The sequence below is a fragment of the Balaenoptera physalus genome (genome assembly GCF_965194825.1).
Source record: "Balaenoptera physalus genome assembly, chromosome: 3".
In the NCBI taxonomy this organism is placed as follows: domain Eukaryota; kingdom Metazoa; phylum Chordata; class Mammalia; order Artiodactyla; family Balaenopteridae; genus Balaenoptera; species Balaenoptera physalus.
The window spans coordinates 67,421,556-67,446,226 of record NC_138890.1 but is presented as its reverse complement, the minus strand read 5'-3'; the positions used below and the strand labels follow the sequence as shown (position 1 = coordinate 67,446,226).

The following is a 24,671-nucleotide window of genomic DNA, read 5'->3' as shown; positions in this document are numbered from 1 at the left end:
ACCCCGCCTTGCCTGAGGTGGGACCAGGGCCCACTTCGTTCCCATTACATACCATTACAAGCTGATGCAACCAGGTTTCAACAGACACTGCCAGGGAAGAAACACATTACAACAGTATGCTGCAATACTTCCTCTGCCCATGCAGGAGGCTTCATCACATCAACAAAGTCGGACCTCTTCCCACCCCAGTATCTCACCCCACCAAGCTGGAAGTACCTTTTGTCAGGACCATTTACGGCCTTTGAATGGGTCTGCTTTTCCCAAGAAATTAAACCAGTGGCTTTCCATCCTGGCTGCACATTACAGTCATCTAGAATATTAAAAAATACTGATGCCTGGGCCTCACTCTCACCCCAAAGATACTGACTGAATTGATCTGGGTTTTTTTAAAAACAATTTTTTATTTAAGTCTTTATTGAAAGATAATATACATGCAAAAAGAAGAAGAAGAAAAAGAAAAAAGCACAAACCACAAGTGTAAATCTTGGTGAATTTTGACAAAGTGAATTTACCCTGAGTAATTTGCTTCCAAATCAAGAAACAACATCACCTGCGTCCCCTGGTGCCCCAAAGGGTAACCACCATTCTCATTTCTAATGGTATAAATTAGTTTTGCTTGTTTTCAAGCTTTATATTATATAAATGGAATCATACAGAATATATTCTTTTGTGTCTGGCTTCTCCCGATCCGCAGTGTGTTTGTAAGGTTCATTAAAGCTGTTGCTTGTAGTTGTTAGTTAGTTTAGTTAGTTAGTATTGTAGTAGTTGGTTTACTCTCATTGCTATAGGGTATTCCACCATGTGGCTATTCCTCCATTTATCTATATTTGGGTATCTGGGTTGTTGTTGGCAATTTAGGGTTATTATGACTACTGCTGCTATGAGCATTCATTGGTGTCTTAGAGCATGTTTGCTTGCATTTCTGTTAGGTCCATACTTGGACATGGAGTTGTTGGGCAGGTATGGAAATCAGTATGTTCAGCTTTATTACCTTATGCCAAATAATTTTCCAAAGTGCCTGTACCAATTTATACTCCCTCAGGGATGTATGAGAATTCTGGTTGCTTCACATCTTTGCCAACAGTTGGTATTTTCTAACTTTTTCATGTTAGCCATTCTGGTGGGTGTGTGATGATATCACAGTGTGGTTTTAATTTGCATTTCCCTAATGACTAATACAGTTGAGCACCTTTTCACATGTTTGTTAGCCATTAGTCTTCTCTTTGCACAGTGCCTGTTGAAGTGCTTGGACTTGAGTACTTTTAAGAAGTCCCTTAGGTGGCTCTAGTGTGCAGCCAAGGTTAAAAACCATCGAGCAATACCACAACTTAGCACCTGCTGTTCTGTTTCTCAGTGTTCTGTCTTTGAGCTTAGAGTATTTTGGATCTGAAGGGACCTAATGGACCTGGAGAAAGATAACTGTCACCCACCATGCCAAGATGAGCCTACCAGGAAGAAGCAAGAGATTGGAGCTGGAGTTTAGGCAGTTGAGAATCTTTGGGAATGTGGTCTCCACTTCAGAAGAGTTCAGAGAGGGCCTGTGGTGTCCACAGCTGCCACAGGCATTTCCTGACCACAAAAACGACCCCTTGCGGGTCACCCTGGAGCTCCAGGCAATCATGTGGAGGAAGTGGAGGGGCCCCATGCCAGGTACTTCCCAGTTTCCAGGCCAGCATGAGTGGGACCCAGCTCCTGTGGCATTGTGGTCAGGCTGAGGACAGTGGAGCATGTGTTCCAGGGACCTGGGTGGGGCTGAGGGAGGCCTGCTGTCTGTGGCCTGTCTCCCGGTTGAAAGAGCGGCCTGTGAGCCTGTCCCACGTGAGTCCAGGCCTGGCTAGCCCTTGAGTTCTGCGGGTTTCCATAAAGATTCCAGTTGTTGTCTCCCTCACCTGTAATGGTCTCCTCTTCCTCTGCTCCAGGACCTTCCTTGGTCACCCTACCCCTACTTGACCCCTTACTCCTCTGAACTCCTGCAGCACTTAGAGTGAGAGCACACGATGTGGCTCCTGATTACACTTTGCCTTCTATTAAGTCCTCATTGCATCATCTGTGCTCATCTCATCCCCCCTTCTGGACTGCAGCCTCATCCCAGGGCTGCTGGGTGCTTCTCTGTGCTCCCCTACAGTGGGTTAAGTGGCATTTGGTAATTCAGTGATAACATCCTCCAAATTGGAAAGGGAGGTGCAGTAAAAATACAAACCACACACAGAATCCTTCCCTCAGACTGGAGCTATGCAGGTGTCAAGCAGCGCTGCCCTGTGTGGGCTCTGTGTTGGTACATGTGCCACTCGTCTGGTAGGCAAGTTGGACCACCAGCAGGGGCTAGGATGCTGGTGCCTGACTGGGTGTGCATAGAGGCCTCTCAAGCAGAGGGGTTTTGCACACCCTGATGGAGTTCACCGGAGGGCCCAGAGCCCGCACCGTGTGCTTCTTGAAAAGAGCAGAGTCCACCTTCTGCCGACTGAAGTCCTGCCAGCTGCCTGACGTGAGATGAGGCTCAAGGAGGCACGTGGGCAGAGTTGACATTTTGGAGCCTGGTGAACACAGAGCCAACTCCGGGCTCTTGGTTGTTCCATGTCCCCTGGATTCAGGCCCATCTTGGAAATTGCTCTGGACACAGAGCACTTCATGTCTGATAGTCCAAGTGCAGATGTTGGGGTTCCCTTGATTGGCCCCAATGGTAGCTTGAACCAACCAGCAACCAGAGTGCTGTCTGCAGCCTGGGAGAACACTCTCCCGGCAGTGGATGAGAGTTCTAGTTGCTTCAATCCTTGTCAGCGGCTGGCGTTTCCTGTCTTTTTCATATTGGCCATACGAGTCTCTTAAAAAGAGAGACCCCTCTCGTCCCACTGACCCTGCACCCCTGCCTCTCCTCTTTCACCCAGCCCCCTACCCAGCAGTCAAGCCCTTCAGTTCTCTCATACTGGTCTTCAGACTCTCCTTCTCCACTGGCTCCTGTAGTGCAGTGTTTGGCATGCTCCCGTCTCCATCATCCCTGTAATGCTTCCCTCCACCCCCTTCCCCATGGAGTACAACCACGCTGTCTGCCTCTCGTGGCCAAGATTCTGGAAGGAGACATCTCCTCTCTCCTCTTCCTTCTCCTCACCTGCTCATTTATTCAGCGAGTGTTCATTTTACCCCTGTCTGTGCTGGGCATAGCAGGGTTCAACAGTGAAAAAGACTAGCTGGCCCTGCTCTCATGAAGCTTATAATGGAGTAGGGAAGACAGACATAAATCATTAGCAAGTGTTTATGTAGGGGCTGCCACAGCCCAACAGCACAGGCCAGTTCTTCTCTGCCCTCACGCACTTGCAAATGTCTGCTCGTCTTTTGGGGCTCAGCTCACATGCCACCTCATCTGTGCTGCCTTCCCCATGCTGCACCCGTAGACAGTGTGGCCCGCTGGGCCCACAGCAGCCTTGGGTATAACTATTTCCCACAGAGGTTGAAATCCGAGGGCAGAGACCAGACCATGCTCAACTTGGAGCCCCCTGCCTGGCACAGAGCCCAGTTCATTGGAGGTGCTCAGTAGATGAATGCAGGTCCCTGCCAAGACTGAGCCAAAGAGTGTGAACATCTCCAGGGCCTGAGAATCCACATCTTTCTTCTTCCTCTTTTTTAATAGCCTTTTCTTTCTTCTTATCATTATAAAATGGTCACAACCATGTGCATTTACTTAACAATACTGAACTTTACATTTATAAATGGTCATGAATGTAAATTTTATGTTACGTGTATTTTACAACAATTTTAAAAAACCATAGTGCAAAGATTAAGTACAAAAAAGGAGGAAAAGGTCCATATTATCAAGAAATAAAGGACAAAAGATTTGATTCAGGCAAAATTGGATTTAAAAAATAAGTAGTTTGGATTAGGGAAATGCAAATCAAAACCACTAGAGGGGCTTTCCTGGTGGCGCAGTGGTTAAGACTCCGCCTGCCAAGGCAGGGGACACAGGTTCAAGCCCTGGTCCGGAAAGACAGCACATGCTGTAGAGCAGCTAAGCCCGTGCACCACAACTACTGAGCCTGCGCTCTAGAGCCCGTGATCCACTACTACTGAGCCCGTGCACCACAACTACTGAGCCTGCGCTCTAGAGCCCGTGATCCACTACTACTGAGCCTGCGCGCCACAACTACTGAAGCCTGTGCACCTAGAGCCTGTGCTCCACAACAAGAGAAGCCCTGCAATGAGAAGCCCACGCACCGCAATAAAGAGTAGCCCCACTCACTGCAGCTAGAGAAAGCCCGCGCACAGCAACGAAGAGCCAATGCAGCCAAAAATAAATTTAAAAAAAGAAAAAAAAAAAAAACCCACAGTGAGATGCCACTTCACACCCTTTAGAATGGAGATTATTAAAAAAAAGAAAAGAGGGACTTCCCTGGTGGCGCAGTGGTTAAGAATCCGCCTGCCAATGCAGGGGACATGGGTTCGAGCCCTGGTCTGGGAAGATCCTGCATGCCACGGAGCAACTAAGCCCGTCGCCACAACTACTGAGCCTGCGCTCTAGAGCCCGCGAGCCACAGCTACTGAGCCCGTGAGCCACAACTACTGAAGTGCATGTGCCTAGAGCCTGCACTCCGCAACAAGAGAAGCCACCGCAACGAGAAGCCTGCACACCGCAACGAAGACCCAATGCAGACAAATAAATAAATAAATAATTAAATTTATTTAAAAAAGGAAAAGAAAAATAACAAGTGTTGGTGAAGATGTGGAGAAATTAGAACCCCTGTGCCCTGCTGGTAAGAATGTAAAATGGTACAGCCACTGTGGAAAACAGCATGGCAGTTCCTCAAAAAATTAAAAATAAACTTACAATATAATCCAGCACTTCTACCTCTGGCTATATATCCAAAAGAACTGAAAGCAGTGTCTCAAAGAGATATTTGTATACCCATATTCATATCAGCATTATTCACGATAGCCAAAAGGTGGAAACAATCCAAGTGTCAAGTGTCCATTGACAGATGAATAGATAAACAAAATGTGGTATACACACACAATGGAATATTATTTAGCCTTTAAAAAGAATGAAATTCTGCCACATGCTACAACATGGATGAACCTTGAAAACCATTATGCTAAGAAGTGAAATAAGCCAGACACAAAAGGGCAAATATTGTACGATTCCGCTTATATGAGGTACCTAGAATAGTCAAATTCATAGAGACGGAAAGGAGAAAGGTGGTTGCCAACCACTGGCAGTAAGAGAGAATGACGAATTAGTTTACTGGGTTTGGAGTTTATGTTGAGGATGATGAAAAAATTCTGGGGCTGGATGGTAGTGATGGCTGCACCACAATGTATATGTACTTAATACCATTGAATTGCACACTTACAAATGATTAAAATGGTAAATTTTATGTATATTTTGCCATAAAAAAGTAATTTGTGTATATTACAGACATTTTAGAAACTACTGATAAGCACAAAAGGGAAAAATTCAAATCATTCATAATCTTACCAGCTAGACAAAAGCCCGCTGTTAAAATTTCAGTGTGTGTCTTCCATTCCCTTCTTGTTCTCTCTCTTAAAACAGAAGTGTGTGTGTGTTTGTGTGTATGTATGTATCTATCTTTGGAGACCACACTGGACCTACAGAAAGTCTCCTTGCGTCTGTCTCTCGACTGTTCCCATTGATACTGCTTCCTCCCTTCCAGCCATTCAAAACAAGGCTATCCCTGTTCTGGACATCAATCCTTTGAATAATTTCTCACACCTAATTTCACTGCCCTGTACCTCTAGGGTTACACTGCTCTGAAAATGCCCATTTCTTCCATGTGTCTGAAAATATGGTACAGAGCAGCCTCAGTAGTATGTTGGAAGGGGTTGGAGAGAACAGTGAGTGCCTCTACCACTTTCTCAGGTACTGCACGTCTTAGATACGTCCATCTGAGCATGTCAGCTCTCTTGGATGATGCAGTTGTTGTGGTTCCTGCAAAGGTTACTGACAGCTAAAACCCTAAGCCTGTTGGTCAAGGCTGCACTTGGCCCAGGTCCCCATGCCCTACCTTGGTGTCCTTACTTCTTGGACCTGGTGCTGGACCTCACATTATCCCTGTTGATTCTTACTCCTAGATTCAGCTTCTGCAGCCAGTCAAGAGCCTGTGGCCTCATGCCCTGATGAGCAGATCTACCCTCTCCACTGTGAGGGAGCTTGGAGAAGAGTGAAGGCCCCATAGGCTCTACCCCTGCTGGGCCCTGGGAGGAGCAGCCTCTTCCTTTCTTCCTCCCTTGAGAAGTGGGCCTCCCTCTTTACACCCGGCACCACTCTGCCCTGCACAGCAGTGAGTCAGCAGGAATGAGCCAAGCTGTCAGAGATAAGGGTGCCCTCCACCACATGGGCTCTGTGGGCTGAGGGGGCTGCCATCAGGCCTGGCCCCAGGGCCATGCCACAGCTGTCACGCCTTGTAGAAGTGCCCCCAGGCCCCTACATTTGTTACCACACATTTGGGCAAACTCCTTCCCCAGCTTTGCCACTTGGTCCAGGAGCCAGGACATAGCCAGCTTCATTGGCAGTGAGAGGTGAAGCAAGAGGCCATAGCCACTCAGGTGACTAAAGTTCATGTCTGTGCCCAGCCTTCATTTGTTTCCAAATCCAGCCACAGACGTGAGACCCTTCTCTCTTGGCTTTGAGGCCTCCACAGAAGGGTTTATTTAAGGTTTTAACCAGAACCTTTATAGCCCAGTCCTGAGAAGATTATCTTTTTATTGCAACTTTGATTAATGATTGATCAAAAAGTGATACTAGAAACACTGAAGAACAAATTTGCCCTAGAGATTACAAAGGTCTACATCTGCCAGGCTTGGGGACCTGACCACCTGCTCCAAGGTCAAACCACAGTAAGGGTGCATCGGAAGACCCACCCCACACACAGTCAGTCTCTGTCTCACATACACAGAGGAGAAAATACAGACGTAAATGTCCTTAAATCCTTTTTGGAATTAGCAGGGACAGAGCAAAAGGACATAAGGGCTCTTAATAGAATTTTTCTTTCTTTTGTTTCTATTAATGCGTATTACAAATTAGCATCTTAAAGGGAAATTTGGAGTGTGAGGAAGAGAAGGGGTTGTGTGAGGACCATGACCTGGGCTTCCAGCAGACCTCCAGCCCCAAAGAGCTGACATCTGAAATGTGTCCAACACCAGGCAGGGAAGGGGGAACAAAGTTTCACAAGCACTTGTGGGAAGAGCCTTGGGGAGTGATTGGGCAGTGCTCAGCTGTGCTCTGGCTGTTTTGATGGTCTCTGAGGCTGTGAGTCCTAGTGGGGTCCATAGGCCACATCAGAATCAAAGGGCCCAAATCTACCACCTCAGAGACTGGGGAGCCAGGAATCTGCATTTTAACAACCTCCCCTACCTGGGGTTCAGCCAGTCCCCACCCTCTGTGAGCCCCAGGGAGCAGGGTACTGGCTGGAACACTTTTTTCTTGCCCCTCAGCTCCTCTGGTGCCCTGGGGCATGAGGAGTGGAGAGCTGGCAGAACAGCTTCTAAACGGAAACTGGAAAATGAAACTGGAAATCACAGCCTCACAACCCAAAGAGCTGGGGTTTCTTTTCCACAGGGAGAGTCCCCGAGGGAGAAAGAAGCAGAGGAGGGGAGAGAAGCATGTTTAGTGAAGGCAGCAAGGTGTTCCTTAAGGAGCCTTGCACTGGGCACACTGATGCAGGGTTGCGACAGCAGCCTGCAAGGCGGGCAGTGCCAGCAAGGACGGCCACAGCGCTGCACCCACTTCCCCAAGGCTGGCTGGCTGCCGTCAGCCCTGGAGGGCTTCCTCTCCAGCAAAAGCTAATTTCACGCTTTATGCTGAACAACTATTTTCAGAGGTACTTTAGGAAGGGCTCTGGCTCTCGGTTAATCTGAAAATGTTTAATTCTGAAAACGCTTCTCAGAATTGAACATTTCATACCAGCATTTCATCCCAGCAGCTTCGTGCCCCGCTGGCTACCTTCACCCCCCTTGCCCCGCCGGGGCTCTCCCACATGCACATGTAGGACTTTGATGAGGAATGGAGGTGCTTGAGTTTAGCTGAGGATCAAAGATCAAACACCCTAATCTGCCCTCCCCTCTGGTCTCCTACACCACACACACCTGAGTTTGTGCTCACCCAGGCACAAACACTAAAAGCAGCTGCTGCAAAAGCACTGCTTGAGGCAACTTTGAAGATACTTAGCAGAGCAGCTTTCATGGAAGCAGATTTCCTGAAGGGACAGGAATGCGGGGGAGAGGAGGGCAGTGGGATAGGGGCCAAGAACTGTCCCTACCTGCTAACTCCACACCATCCTGGCTTCCTCAGCCCCCAATCCCACACACTCCTTCTTTGATTAGTATCCTGAAGGGGTATCCTCTCAAAGCACGCTGTGTTTTCCAGCTATTCGTGTAATTATTTGCCTCACGTCTGTGTCCCTCATTGGAACTAAACTCCTCAAGGCCTGAAACATGGTCTGTGTTATTTACTGCTGTATCTTTGATGCTTTGAATAGTGCCTGACTCTTGGTAGGGGCACAAAAAAGTGTATGTTCCATGAGTGAGGGCAGCCTGGAAAGACAGCACTCCAGCAAGGGATACGCACTGGCATATCTCAGTGTCCAGACCCCACCCCAGGCCCTCAGAGTGCCTTCAGCTGAGCATGCGGTGGACAGATAGACGCCCCAGCTCTGCTGCCCGCAGTCCCCAGACCCTTGCCCATGGAATGCTTTAACTGCCCCATGTGTACAGGCAAAGGCTTAGCAGGAGGAGCTGGGAGGTGTGGCGTTCTTCTGTCACTCACCCTCCATGGCCCTGGCTTTGCCCCCCTTACCTGACAGATGGGCTCACATAGCCTCTTCCCAGCAGGCCAGGACACCTGTCTCCCTGGGCTACCCAGAAAAGAAAGGCCACTTTATAATATTTTTTATTCTTATTTTTTTATTTTTGGCCACACGGCATGCAGGATCTTAGCTCCCCGACCAGGAATCGAACCTGCACTCCCTGCAGGGGAAGCGCAGAGTCTTAACCACTGGACCGCCAGGGAAGTCCCAAGAAAGGCCACTTTTAGCCTGTGGGTCAGAAGGAGACAAGCTGGGGTTGGGTGCAGGGAAGAGGGGGAGGTGTGAGTGATTAAAAAAAAGAGGGGGGCAGAAGAAGGATGCCAGTGAATGGTCCTCCGGGAGGAGATGTGGACATGGAAAGCAGCCCTCATGTCAGGCCCCACACCTTTTATTCTTCTCAGCTTCACTTTCTCATCCATAAATAGGATTTGTTCTTGTGTATATGCCTTGAGGGGCAATATAACAGGAGATAATAGGGCAGACTTTGGAATTGGGCTATCTGGGATAAAATCTCAGCTCTGCCTTTACAGACTAGTGATTGACCTTGAGCCAATTACTGAATCTGTCTTTGCCTCATTTTTCTCTTCTGTCAAGTGGGAACAATTATAGTGGATTCTATGAGCTAATTCATGTTCCTGACACCTGGTGAGGGCTCAGACATTGTTAAGCTATCATTACCTTAGCAAGGCTTGTGAGGGTCCAACCAGATGGCAGATATGAGCACAGTTCCCAGACTCGAAGGTGCTGTACGAATATGAGGAAAGAGGAGAGTGTTATTTTGGAAATAGTGAAGGCACAGCTTCCCTCCCACATTTGCCTGGGGTGGGGCAACAGTTTTACTTATTTAATGTTAAGCTAGAAGATGCACCAAAGGAAGGTGAAAAACTGAAACCGCCAACCGTTTGAGCTGTAGGCTGCACTGAAACAGCGTGGCCGGTGCAGATGTTAAGGGCCTGGGCAAGGCCCACTTCCTCCCTGCGTGCCATAGGTCTTCCTCATACCAGCAGCTTCCCAAGGCTACAGGAAGTGGGTCCAGGAACACTTGAGGGTGTGTGCAGGGAGGCTTGGGCTGGAGGTCGGCAGCTGCTGGGGCGAGAACAGAAGCCTTTCAGATCCTTGGTGGGTCCTGGGGTCGCCTGTGCAGTAGCCCCTGCCCTCTCCCAGGGACGGGAGAGGCCTGCCAGGATGGGTGTGTAGCCGACTCCCCGCCAAGGCTCTTCTCTCTTGAGGTTGCAAGCCACTGTACAAAAGGCATCCAGCCCGAGAGAGGCAGGCTGGAGAGGAGAGCCGAATCTTTTCTCAAAGGAAATGCAGTTGTGGTTTTGAGATGTTCACTTCACATCTGTGGTTGGCGTTTCCCAGAGTTCTCAGAGGTGAATGCAGGGTCAGCCCGATGTCGCCAAATAAGGTTCACCAGTGACCTTAGCAACAGGCTTCGCTGCCCATTGGCTGCCACTGCTGCTGCCAGCCAATGCGGCCTCTGCGGGCCAGCGCTGAAGCTGGACTGAAGCTTCCTCATGTGCAGGGATCCAGCTGCTCCCTGTCAGGAATCACTGCACTTTGAGGCAGCCACAGATAGGTAGAGAGCTCTGGGCAAAGGTGCCAGGGTGGCAGGACTGCCTGGGTGCCCACGTTTCAGAGTCGACCAGGCCAGCACTCCAGTGAGTCTTCACACAGCACCGATCTGCACCGTCAGCTTGATGGCCTGCTCCCAGCTTGCCAAGAAGAGTTGTTCCCTCCCACTCCCACCTTGTCCTAGCTGTCAACCTTGGAACTCCATAGCTCCTGTTTCATAGTTCTGTTCCTTCCTCCTTTGTGCCAGGCGCTCTGCTAAGCTCCTTCTACACATTATCTCTTTTAACTCTCTCAATAACCCTGTAAGTGAATTAGCCGCATTTTACAGATGAGGAAACTGAGGCTGAAGAAGGTAACCGGCCCAGTGTTGCACCAGTAAGTAGGGAAGCCACAATTTAAAGCCAATTTAAACAAATACAGATCCTACACTATTAGCTGTTGTACTATATTGCCAGTTGCTCCGTGTCTGTGTGTCTCAGTGTCTTCATCTGTGGCATGGGATGATAACACCTACCTCACGGGTTTGGGGTGTGGATTATGTGGAGTGACTTAGGTGCAGGAACCTAGTGCAGAGTGGCGGCTTGTCCCGTGGCACACCTTGGCACCTGTAGGCTTGGTGCCTGGTAGGTGTGCTCCACAGGCATCCTGCACGTTCCTCTCGCATGGAGTGTGCTGCTGAAACATTGAGATTTGTGGACCGGACTTCTCTGTGGCCCTCATGTTTGGTTTCTACTTCCTCATTCTCAGCCTCCTCCCGCTCTCACCCAACTACATCACTGAAGCAGGGAGGCTGGAGAGGATCCTGCCGCGAGAGGCCCCGGTCTGTGAGTGCCGGAGGGGACAGGATGGCTGGGCTGGAGGGGGCAAGTTTGGAGGACCGAGCGTAGGCCAGTCAGACTGCAAGGGCAGGCATCCCTCATTTCCTCTATCCCAGATACAGCACTGCTTCCCTGAGAAACATTTTCAGAATTGAAAAATACGTAAGTGATCTGGTAAAGATGAAAATACATGTACCCTGTAACCCAGCAGCCCCACTCCTCAGAATCTGCTCTAACCAAAGTCTCACTCAGGTGCACCACAATATTCACAAATAAATTGAGCAGTATTCCTGCAGTGAAAATGAATGAACTACTGCGACCTGTAATACTGTAATATTGGATAATAATACTGTAATAATACTGTGACTCTCATCAACATAATGTTAAATGAAACTGCAGAAGAATACACACAGTATAATTCCTTTCATGAAAAGTTTAACAACTGGCAAAACTGAACTGTATTGTTTAAGGATATACGCAGAGGAGGTAAAACTATAAAAAGCACAGAAATTATTATCACAAAAGTCAATTTAGGGGACTTCCCCTGTGGTGCAGAGGTTAAGAATCCACCTGCCAATGCAGGGGACACGGGTTCGAGCCCTGGTCCGGGAGGATCCCACATGCCGCAGAGCAACTAAGCCCGTGCGCCACAACTACTGAGCCCGCGTGCTGCAATTACTGAAGCCTGTGCTCAGCAACAAGAGAAGCCACCACAATGAGAAGCCCACACACCACAACGAAGAGTAGCACCCGCTCTCTGCAACTAGAGAAAGCCTGCGTGCAGCAGTGAAGACCCAATGCAGCCAAAAAAAAAAAAAGTCAATTTCGTCATGAGCACAGGGGAGGGTTGGGGTTGTGATAAGGAGGGGCATAGGGGTCTTTGAGGGCGTTGGCATTGTTTTATCTCTTGACCTGGTGATGGTTATACAGATATTTGCTTTCTATTTTATACTTATTAAACTAAACATATGCTTTGTGCATTTTTCTGCATAATTATTGTTTTGCAAAAAAAAAATAGTGTACGTGTCATTTCTAGCACTGAACAGTGCAGTGAATGGACAGGACAGCAGAATGAGCTCTACCCCACATGAGCCTTTTTTTGGAATTTGGCATTCAGGAGTTCCACACTGTTTGCTGAACCACAACTTTTACTGCAGATGAGGAGCCTTGGAAGAAATGGAAGATAAAAGCCATTATGCAATTTAGGATTGAAGGATATCCTTTGACATATCACTGCAGCTGGGGATGATGAACCAGTGCTTGTGGAAACAGGGACCGGATCACACCACGGTCAAGGCCTGGCTGGACTTGAGGGGATCTGAAGGGGCAGAAGGACATGTGCAAAGACCATACCTGGGAACCAGCCTGCTTGGCCCCCACAGAGGGTTGATTCAGCTGGAGTTCCCATCCCAGGATCCCTTCTTCAGGGATGTGTATATTTGTTGATTATCTGCCATATGACTGACCCCTTCAGAATACTGGAAGAAAATGGCCTTCAGCAGTGGCTGAGACAGGGCCTTTTAGGATGCACAATAAGGAGTCTCAGGCTACAGGATGAGGCTTTCCTGACTCTGCCTCCTAGGGTGCTGGCATTTCTAAGCTGGCAAACTTGTTTTATTCATCCTTATTTCCCTAGCCTGGAGTAGGCCATGAATGACAGTTAATAAACGTTTGTGTGTGAGCCAATGTGTAGAATATATGCTGTAGAGAGTAAGGCCTCATCAGGTCCCAGAGAGGCAGCCTACCAGACACCCTGCTTCTCTGGTCCATCTCCAGACATCCCAGCCAGCTAGAGCAGACTTCCTCAGGAGGTACCCAGGGCTCTGGCCCAATGGCAGCCTGTCAGGTGTTAAAAGATAACCCTCCTTTTTCTTCTCCAAGCTAAACATCACCAGTTTCCACAACCATTTGTCTTATAGATCCAGTATTCTGGTTATCCAGTCTGGAGAGGCAATAAGAGGATCCAGACATGGTCTGAACAGGCAGAACCATGGATGCAGATGGCAAATTTGGGTTTGTGTACTTTGACCGTCAGTGTATTCAAGCTGTGATGGTGACCGCTGCTGGCATGGCCTCTGACATGGTAGGAAGGTTCAGGGTCACTGCTGAATGCCTTTCTTTCTTTCTTTGGTGTTCTCATGGGCTTTATGTAGACACTTTTTTGATATAAAACCACAAGCTGTAGTCCTTGTCACAGTGTTGTATTTCTCCTCAACTCTCCTGGAGACTCCCTGAGAGCTGGCTAGAAGTAGGCACTCCATAGATATTAGCTCCTATTATTTACTTTATTGTTTTCTTTATTTGAATGAACAATCATGAATTCAGTGTCATTTATTGAGCATGTACTATATGTCAGGCACTGCTAGGTGCTGGAATATAGCGGTGAACAGAATATGCCTGTCCCTGCCCCCAGAGCTCCCAGACACTCTGGGAAGACTTGTTGATTGAATGGTTGAACTCACTGTGATCCACACCACCACCACCAGACATTCAGACATTCATTGGGTGCCCTCTGTGTGTTCAGCTCAGAATACATCCTCCCTGCCTTCCAGTGCTGGAATGTGGGAGTTGTTGAGAAAGACACCACTGTGGGAGTGAAAAAACACTGGACTTGAAATCTCTAGAGATCAAGTCCTAGCTCTGCCACAAACCCATTGTGTGACCATGGGTGAGTTGGCTTGACCTCTCTGAGCCTCAGTTATCTTGTCAGTGAAATGAGAATAACAATACAACCCTCAGAGGCGAAAGAGGATCAAATAGGGTCACTACACTGCACAACTCCAGGGGGGTGCCGTTCAAATTTTAGTCTCTGCAGCTGCTGGTGGCCTAGGATTAAATGAGACCACTTTTGCTGTGCGACCTGAAGTTAACAGTCAATAAACGGTAGCTATTGTTATGTACAAGTTAGAGGGAAGCAGGGTTCACTGCAGGCCAGCAGGCTGCATAGGATTTGGCCAGGCTTTGTTCTTCAAGGAAGGGCAGGGCTCTGAGAAGTGCAGTCTGTGATGCAGGCAAATGCCAGGAGCTAGCGACTCCCAGGGCAGGTCTGGGAGAAATGAGGCTGGTGAGGGAGGTGGTAAGGAGAAGCCACTGAAAGCTGAGCGTGGAGCAGGGATGGATGAGACTAAGACGAATACTTTAATTATTGAGCTGCAGAGAATCCTAGAGAGCATCTTGTCCAGCATCCAGTCTCACCGGGCCAGCAGAGGCCAGGGCGGGAAAGTAGTTGAGTCTCCGAGATCCCGCAGCAAGGGCCAGGGTCAGGACTCCTGCCTGTGCAGAACCCAGCTCAAATGACTCTTCTAGCCCAGTTTGTGGTTCTACAAAAGGAAGTCCCTGGCATTTTTCATATATACATATATATATATAATTTTTTCTAAATGTAAAAGTACTTATAAGTCATTGTAGAGCATTTTTAATTTATACAAATATAAAGAAGAAAATATAATCACCTGTAGTCCTACCAAAGATACCACCATTCGTATTCTGATGCATTTCTTCCAGTAGGTATCCCACATATAAAATTATATATTATATATTCATTAGATTGGAATTGTATTGTGTACAGTTTCATGTTCCAACTTTTCCCTGTAAAATCGTGAGTATTTTATGAGAAGGAGGGACTGTTTTTTATGCAAAAGAAACTCTAGAAAACTTTTTTTCTTAGGGGAAAGAAAAGGTGCAAAGCCCCAGTCTGCGGGTGGTTGGGAGGACATCCTGCGGGCTGCAGGGTGGCTCTGTCTCACGTCCGGTCTGAGCTCTGAAGCAGTGGCTCAGAGAAAGACAAGCCCTTCTCTCCTCTCCTGGCCAGGGTGCAGCCTCCTGCCTGTGGGCAAGGCAGAGCTGATGAGTCTGCACTCACCCTTCCTTCCCTGACACAGGATGTATGATCATCCACTCCATACAGAAGTCTGTGATCGTTATTGCTCATTAATAACAACAGCACCTCAGTCTGTGCAGCACAGCATTTTCTCATGCATTATCTGACCTGAGACTCACACACACTATGAGGCAGGTAAGACAAAAGCTGTTATACCTTTTCTGGATGAGAAGCAGGCTCCCAGAGGTTTAGTGCCTTATTTGAGGCCACACAGCTAGTAAGCGGCAAAGCAGGGATTTTATGAAGATCTGGCTGACATCCACTTTAGTGATTTTTTTCCTCTAAACTTTTTTCTCTCTAGTCCTCGGTTTTCCTAAGCCAAACTGAATTCCCTTAGTGAGGCCAAAGACTGAGAGAGCTGTGAGCATTATGGGTGTGTGGAAAGGACACAGAATGCCACCCTGGGAGTCTTAAGGCAAGTCCTGCCGGCTCTGGCTGGATGTGCTGGGTAGCCTGACCTCAGGGCAGCTCTTCCTGGACAGCTTAGAGCCAGAACCACTGGAGCTTTGGGGAATAGGTTCAAGGAGACAGCTGTTTCCTGTAGGCACATCCAGCAGAGGCACTATTCTTCGGCATCCTTCTTGACCCACCCAAGTCACGGAGGCCCATTCCCTGCGCAGGGCTCCAGAGTCACAGTGTCTCCCAGGACAGAGTCGGCTCTTTAACAGAGCGACTGTGGGATGCTGTGAGACTGACTCTAACCAGGGGATTCTGAGCAGTTACATCCTTCAGGTGGTATCCCAGTATTGCTGCTGTAACAAAGTCCCATAAATTAAGTGGCTTAAAACAACACAAATGTATTATCTTACAGTTCTCTAGGTCAGAAGTCCAAAATGGGTCTTACTGAATTAAACTCAAGGTGTCAGCAGGCTGCGTTCCCTTCTGGGGACTCTAGTAGAGAATCTGCTTCTTCGCCCATGCCAGCTTTTAGAGACCACCTGCATTCCTTGCCTTGTAGCCCCTTCCTCCATCTTCAAAGCCAGCAATGGCTGGTCAAGTCTTTCACATAATGCTGCCTCCCTGATTCTGACTCTTCTGTCTCCTTCTTCATTTAAGGATGCTTGCGATTACATTGGACCCATCCAGATAATCCAGAATAATCTCTTTATTTTAAAGTGAGCTAATTAGCAACCTCATTCCCCATTGCCATGTCACAGATTCCATGCATTAGGATGTGGACATCTTTATACCACCATGGACCATTATTCTGCCTACTCCTCTGGGTTCTCCAAGGGCTCCATTCTCAGGCATAGAAAGCAGGCCGGGCCAGACCACAGTCAGGATGTGCCCACCCTTATTAGGAGGGTCCTTTATGCCTAGGTCCCCTCCCACCTGTTCTGCTCCTCACTCAGCTCAACCTGTCCTGGATTCCTCTTTTCCCATGCTCTGCGCCCAGTCTTAGGTGGAGACGGGCTAGGCAGGAAGCGCCAGCGGGTGTGGACATGGAGGAGGGGGGATGCACGGCTGGATGCAGCAGGGCTGCGGGAAGCCCTGGGGGCTGAGCACCTCCCACCCAAAGACCCTAGGGCTTCCAAGGACTGGGGCCTCTGAGAACTAAGGCACTGAATTCTAAGGGAAGCTCCAGGCCTGGAGGGGCAGGCAGCCAAATATTGAAGCCCCTCCACCTCAGCATCCCTGCCTGCCCTTGACAGCCAGAGGTCACCTGGCCCCTTTCCTCAGTATGACTGCCTGTCTGCCTTTACTCATTCCCTTTCCCCACTCCTTCCCTGGGCCTCAGGCTGGAACTCTGTGGGAGCCTGAGGAAGCAGTGGGCCCTGCGGAGCCTCTGTCCCTGAGCTGCCTGCTGAGGTCCCCAGGGATATAAGACTCAGTAGGAGGACCAGTGGGCAGCGCAGAGAAGGAGGGGCTGGACAAGGCCTTTGGTCCTCCAAGTAGAGGGACCAACTCACCCCATTTTGCCCAGGACTTTCTCAGTTCTAGCGCTGAAAATTCCCACATCCCAGCAAACTCATCTGTCCTGAGCAAACTGGGACAGTTGGTATCCTGCCTCCAAGGCCCTTTGCCCCTCCTAATCTACTATAGATTACCTTGTCAGCCTGGATGGCTAGCCCTTTGGACTCTTGGATGCCAACCTCTGCACGGTATCTGGGAGCAGAGAGATCTGGGGGCTGGGGAAGGGCCCCAAGCGAGTGCCGGGGAAGTATAGATCCCTGCTTGCAGTGTTCCTGGACCCATGCCTGTATCTGCATGGGACAGAGCTCCTAAATATATGCACAGGGGGGTGAAGAATTGTGTTTGTACCCGGTTTCTAAACACTTAACAGCATGATTATTTTTGGGTGGTGTATTGCAGGTGGCTTTAATTAATGTTTCTATTTACTCATCTGTATTTCTTACTCTGTACAATTAAACCATGTTCCTTTTACTTGTGTACATTTTTAATAAAAGAAAGTAATTAGTGACTCAGCCTTGCATCTCCAGCAGTCCTGCTGAGGGACACAGATGGGTTGTGCTGCATGTTGTGGGACACAGTGGCTCTTGTTCTGGGCTGGTTGGTCATGGCCCATTCTGCCCAAGGCTCTACCGCAGGGTCAGAGCTAGTTACCACTCTGTGCCTTCCCTGTCTCTCAGCCTTCTCCCTGCACCCCAGAGTCCAGCCTGGATTGTCCCCCAAGGAAGGACTCAGAAAAGCCAGGTGGACAGTGGGTAGAGAAGGTGAGCAGATGCTAACTGCAGGGCTTTGCTGACCCAGCATTTTGTAAGAGATGTTCTCAAGTGCCATTCCTGCCTGAGCAGGATCTCCTTCTGTGAGAATATGGAGGAGATGAGCTGCTTGCCCCTGGGGAGCTTCCAGTCTGGTTGGAGAGGTTGGGCATGTGGGGAGTAGCAGACAGGAAGGGGACAGGCACTGGCTGCTGAGGTTTTGCCTGTGTGAGCCGTCAGATACGGGAGGGCCCCAGGACTGCACTGCATGTGTCTCAGTCTGGCCAGAGGCCAAAACTGGGGTCCTCCCGAGTGTCCTGAGGCAGGCCCCCAAAGTGGGGGCAGATGGTCTCCTAGGAGGAGAACTCTGGCTGCTTGCCAGTGCACGACAGAAGGGTGGTGATGAGCTGTTTTCAGACGCTGTTCTGCGTCTTAGAAGTTTGGACACCCTTCAGGCCCTCCTCTGCCACACTCCACCCCACACACCTAGGAGCTCAGCCCTCACCCTGGCAAGCCCAGAAGGAGCACTGGAAGGGGAGCCCTGAGTCCCCAACAGAGGCAACCACCCTTCACCTCCCGCAGGCAAGGGCAGCAGCCCTCACCCCAGTCCACCATTGCGGTTGTATGGGCAACGTGAAAGGACTTCTTGACTTTTTCTCAGTTTTAAGGAAAGTAATTGCTATTCTGCCCTAATGACTCCCTCTCTCCCTGTTCACCCCAGATCCCTAAACACCAGCTCCACACAACCGAACAACTTCCTCGTTCCATGAAGTCAGCTTTCTCAGAGAAACCTGGCACACGATTCACCCTACCCCCACCCCAGGGCTCATGTGGCCTGGGCCACTTACTTTGCTCCTGAACTATGATCCCAAGCGTACCTCTTCACCTGTCTGAGCAAAGGTGTGGCTGGATATTTTTAACTGCTGTGGAAGAACTCACTGCACCTGCCCTAATCTCGGCGGATTCAGGATGGGCAGCGTGAGGGAGAGGTTGATAGTAGAACCAGACACCCCGTATCCACCTGGATGGTAAGGAAAAGGGGATGGCAGAGACTTAGAAGGACCCAGGCCAATCCAAGGCATGTGGCCAGGAACGGAAGTGAGAGCCACCCTTGCTTCCTCTCAGCAGAGTCTGGAGGGCGGGGGAGGCCTTCCCTGAAGGGAAACTGCCAGTGAGTCTGAGAGCCCACCTGATGTAGGGCAGCAATCAGCCAGCTGCCAGGGGCACTGGGTTTTCTCAGGGACCAGGAAGCCAGGATTAGACTCAAAACAGGCAGAGGGTGGCCCCAGCCTTGTGGCTGTGAGTTAGGATGCACCCTTGATGGGCTTGGCTCATACAGTTACCCAGAGTCCAGATCTCTGAGGATCCCAGGACTCAACAAAGGGTCTGATTTAAAGCAGGAGAACGAGAGAGACCCCGTTGCCTTGCTCGGACAGAAACGCAGCTGAAAAAGTCCTTTTTTTTTTTTTTTTTTTAACATCTTTATTGGAGTATAATTGCTTTACAATGGTGTGTTAGTTTCTGCTTTATAACAAAGTGAATCAGTTTTACATATACATATGTTCCCATATCTCTTCCCTCTTGCATTTCCCTCCCTCCCACCCTCCCTATCCCACCCCTCTAGGTGGTCACAAAGCACCAAGCTGATCTCCCTGTGCTATGTGGTTGCTTCCCACTAGCTATCTATTTTACCTTTGGTAGTGTATATATGTCCATGCCATTCTCTCACTTTGTCACAGCTTACCCTTCCCCCTCCCCATATCCTCAAGTCCATTCTCTAGTAGGTCTGTGTCTTTATTCCTGTCTTGCCACTAGGTTCTTCATGACCTTTTTTTTTTCCCTTAGATTCCATACATATGTGTTAGCATACTGTATTTGTTTTTCTCTTTCTGACTTACTTCACTCTGTATGACAGACTCTAACTCCATCCACCTCACTACAAATAACTCAATTTCGTTTCTTTTTATGGCTAATATTCCATTGTATATATGTGCCACATCTTCTTTATCCATTCATCTGATGATGGACACTTAGGTTGCTTCCATGTCCTGGCTATTGTAAATAGAGCTGCAATGAACATTTTGGTACATGACTCTTTTTGAATTATGGTTTTCTCAGGGTATATGCCCAGTAGAGGGATTGCTGGGTCGTATGGTAGTTCTATTTTTAGTTTTTTAAGGAACTTCCTTACTGTTCTCCATAGTGGCTGTATCAATTTACATTCCCACCAACAGTGCAAGAGTGTTCCCTTTTCTCCACACCCTCTCCAGCATTTATTGTTTCTAGATTTTTTGATGGTGGCCATTCTGACCGGTGTGAGATGATATCTCATTGTAGTTTTGATTTGCATTTCTCTAATGATTAATGATGTTGAGCATTCTTTCATGTGTTTGTTGGCAATCTGTATATCTTCTTTGGAGAAATGTCTGTTTAGGTCTTCTGCCATTTCTGGATTGGGTTGTTTGTTTTTTTGGTATTGAGCTGCATGAGCTGCTTGTAAATTTTGGAGATTAATCCTTTGTCAGTTGCTTCATTTGCAAATATTTTCTCCCATTCTGAGGGTTGTCTTTTGGTCTTGTTTATGGTTTCCTTTGCTGTGCAAAAGCTTTTAAGTTTCATTAGGTCCCATTTGTTTATTTTTGTTTTTATTTCCATTTCTCTAGGAGGTGGGTCAAAAAGGATCTTGCTGTGATTTATGTCATAGAGTGTTCTGCCTATGTTTTCCTCTAAGAGTTTGATAGTGTCTGGCCTTACATTTAGGTCTTTAATCCATTTTGAGTTTATTTTTGTGTATGGTGTTAGGGAGTGTTCTAATTTCATACTTTTACATGTAGCTGTCCAGTTTTCCCAGCACCACTTATTGAAGAGGCTGTCTTTTCTCTTCTGTATATTCTTGCCTCCTTTATCCAAGATAAGGTGACCATATGTGCGTGGGTTTATCTCTGGGCTTTCTATCCTGTTCCATTGATCTATATTTCTCTTTTTGTGCCAGTACCATATTGTCTTGATACTGTAGCTTTGTAGTATAGTCTGAAGTCAGGGAGCCTGATTCCTCCATCTTGAAAAAGTCCTTTTTAATCCCTAGAGCTGAGATAAGGCCTAGCAGGCCAGAGTCCCCTGGAGCTGGGAGCTGGTTCACAAATGGACATGCGTGGCTGAGGTGCCCCCTGCATTGAAGCCAAGTTACGGGCCTGTGTTCCATCCCCTGGGGGCCTCACCCATCGAACTGCAGGTGGCCTCTAGGGCATTTGCATCGCTTCCCTTTAGGATCAAGTCAAAACTCACCTCACCGGGGCCCTGGGGCCTGTAGCTGCAGAGCCATGTTGCCTGGGGTGAGGGCAGGGAGCTGAAGGCAGGGGTCCCACACAGTGTCCAGAGCAGCTGCAGCTTTTGCTGCCTTCCCTCTGTGTTCCCAAATGCTTTTTCGGCATGAGGTGCTAGCTGCCCCAGGCAAGCTCTTCCAAACTTCTTCCCCAGGCCTCAGTTTCCACCTCTGTGGGCAGCCTGACATCGTGGAAACAGTCTGGGTTCCGGGCACAGACAGATGTGGGTTGGAATCCAGGCCCAATACTGATTAACTGAATCATCCTGGACAAGTGCCTTGTGCTGGTTGAGCTTTGGTTTCCATGTCTGTGAACAGGGGCTGTGGTGGGGTGCCAGTGCCATGGTGCATACAGGGTGCTTGGCACAGTGCCTGATGCAAAGTGAGCACTCAAGGCTGTGTTGTCATTATCCAGCTGGACTGTGAGGTCCTTTTCAGTTCTGCTCCTTTCTGAGCTCGTGGAGCTGGATGAGGGATGGTGTGGTGGGTGAATGTCTGTCTCTCCCCTTGTACTCAGCCCCCATGTCCTTGCCTCATTGCCTCTGGTATCTCCCCAGTTGAAATTAAACCCAACACAGACTCCGTAGGCCTGCCTCACCGTTGAGCCTGCAGAAGTGGGGGGTTCTTCTACAACTCCCCACCCCTAGGAAGTCAGCAGAAATGGGTCTCTTGGGAGCTGCCTGGAGCTAGGAAAACCATGTAGCCAACCAGCTATGCCCTTGTGCTGCCTTAGACTTGGACTCACAAGTGAGCCCTGGCTGACAAAGACAAGTCTTATTCTGCCCAGTACTTTGACTCCTGGAAAAGGAAGTACATGAGCTCCTCATTCACCCTCCAAGCCTCTGCCCCTGTGACTGCTGGCACAAGTGGGGAAAGGTTAGTGCAGAGTTCTGATGAATTTCAAACATTCTCATGATAGGAGGGTTAGCTGTGCCCAGATTAAGAAAGGGCATTACGTCCGACAGGCAAAAGCTTCCTGGGTGCTCCAACAGGGCTGCTGAGGAATCCTGTACCCCACTAATACAAGGATTTTTGGATGTGTGCAAACCATGTGAAAGAAGACCAAATGGTCCCAGAGAATGACAGCCTGGGTATGACCCAGCCCCACCAGCCTGGGGGCATCACTTGCAGAGGAAAGGACTTCACCTCCAACCAGGCCCAAGACTTTTTCCAAGACTTCAGTTCTGTCTTTGGCAGCCCCCACCCAAGACTTCCAGAGAGATCTGAGGATGCGCTTATCTTGCACACAGTGCACTGAGAGATGTTGAATACTGATATATCAAGAAGGGATGGTTTGCATGTCTTTCCTAAAGGTCTTCTGCCACCATGAGCCTTTGTATGGGAAGCTAGCATATTAGCCTGTAGCTTCTTTCCTATTGCCAAGTAAGCTGAATGAGTAACAGCCCAATTAAAGTGACACCTTTGAAGTAAGGCAAGGAAACTCCTATTACTAACCAGAAATGCCCTTGAACATCTATAGACTTGGCAGGGCAGGAGTTCTAGCTGGTGTGCCTGAGCCCCACATTGCCGGTTTACCCCATTGGAAAGTGGTCCTTCATGACAATGATGTTATCACAACCCCAGCGAAACAGGTCTTTCAATGAACTCCTAGTCCCTCAGCCAAGAGCTTCTACCATTAGCACTTAAGCTGAAATTCTTGGGAGTGAGCCACAAAAGCACTGGCAGATTCTTCGAATGAATTTAAGTTATTTTGCCCAAATTTGACACAGATTATACTGATGTTGCTCCATTTCAGGCACTGTTTGGCTAATGAGTTAGTATCAGCTGCCATCATCCTTAGGTGAGCATTTGGACTTTACTGTTACTCTTGTCAGGCACGGGCTGAGGTCCATGGTGGGGTGTGGTGAGACAGCTCACCATCCTGGAAAACCTGGCTCCATCCCACACTACTCCTCCATGTCTGGTCCCTAGGACTCAGCTCCCTTGTGATGGGGAGGGGTAGATTTTTGGGGTCCCTCCCTGGACATTCCAAGGAGTTGGTTCCAATTGTTTAGGATGCCTAGGGTAAGAAGAGTTAGAGACCAGGACTCCATCTTGGCTGTAGAGATTGGGACCTCACTGATGGAATTCCTCTCCCATTTTGGTAACTTACAAGTGATGAACTTTGCATATTAGAACTTGAGAGATTTCCACACCTGCCTGGGACTTCAACATATCCACTGCCTACTCTCTGTCAGGGAATACGTCGAAGGACAAGAGGAGAGAAGTCAGAAGCTGTCCATGCTGTTTGCTCTGGGTTGCATCCCTTCCTCCCCATCCCTCCTGGGTCTACTCTACCTGGCTTCACACCACTCCCAACCATCCTTAGCTGGAAAAGCCACGCACTAGAAGACCTTGCCAAGCCCCCAGTTAGAAGCCATAGGAGGCTAGCCTCCCCATCCTATTTTCCTCAGTAAGGGTGGGGCCCTGCAAGAGCTGGGAAAAGTCATCTTATCCCTCCCCTTTGGCCCCCAGATGATGCTAACTCTTGAAAAATCCAGGTGGATCTTCTGATGGGCAGTGCTTGACACTGGTCTATCCAGGCATCCACAAACAGAATGCCTACCCAGCAGGAGGGCCACCTGCCCTTCAGGGAACAATACTTCCCAAGCTTTGCAGAGAACATCTGACTGAACTTCGCCCATTTTCCAGTTTTTTCATTATTTTCCCACTCAGCCTTCCCTCTCCCACACTACTTCCAGATGGCTAGGCCCTACAAGGGGGTTTCTGGGACCAAGAATATGAAAGATGTGTCCACAGGGCTTGGTTTCCCTGAGTGACCCCTTCACTGCCATGGCCTCATTCCCTAGACGGTGCTAGTGATGCCTGCTGGCTTCCCTTGGCCAGCCTGCCTACTGCTTTGGGTGCTGTTTAGCCCCAGGGCCAGACTGTGGAGGGAAATGAGAAAAGCCTATTTCCAGATCTCTGCCTCTCAGACACTGTGACTTGGTTCTTATCTGAGACCCTTCATTGCCATATATCAGTGATTCCCAGCCTGTGGTTTTCAGAAACACTGTTCTGATCAAAGATATCCCTTCACAGAGATGCTGTGAGTCTCTATGAGCCCAGCCAGAACCCTGAAAAGATGTGGAAGAAGGAAGCCTGCTTCACGTAAGGTCATCCACGATTTTCCTAACACATTTGTGCATGGAGCTGTTTCACAGCACACTGCAGGCTGGTATTCAGCACCAGTTATTACTGACTGTCAAAATAGTAAAATACTTTTGAACAGTCAGCCTCAAGCCCCTGTCCCCAGTGTCCTCCAACCACCCCAGCCCTTCCCCCTCAAATCTGCTCCCAATCCAGCATCGACCTGTACTGTCCAATACGGTAGCCACTGGCCACATATGGCTTTTAAAATTTTAACTAATTAAATAAAAATCCAGGGACTTCCCTGGTGGTCCAGAGGTTAGGTCTCCACACTTCCACTGCAGGGGGGCACAGGTTCCATTCCTGATCGGGAAACTTAAGATCCCGCATGCCTCGTGGCGCAGACAAAAAAAATAAATAAATAAAAATAAAAATCCAGTTCCTCCATTGCACTGGCCACATTTCAAGTGTTCGGTTAGCACATGTAAGTATGCCGCTACCTACTGCAGTGGA

The 24,671-nt window shown here is 48.7% G+C and overlaps 1 protein-coding gene across 7 annotated transcripts in view; it reads left to right on the top strand.

Annotated features, from left to right (window-relative positions):
* Positions 1 to 24,671, top strand: part of LOC309657628 (uncharacterized protein) — a 107,310-nt gene that overhangs the window by 46,241 nt on the left and 36,398 nt on the right. Inside the window, exon 3 of one of the 7 annotated variants that reach the window (XM_082455369.1) lies at positions 6,079 to 8,438. The exons of the other annotated variants lie outside the window; for them this stretch is intronic. Coding sequence (XP_082311495.1) covers positions 6,079 to 6,171 — 93 coding nt within the window. The 3' untranslated portion in view covers positions 6,172 to 8,438. Of the gene's footprint in view, positions 1 to 6,078; positions 8,439 to 24,671 lie in introns of those variants that run through there. 7 annotated transcript variants of the gene reach the window in all.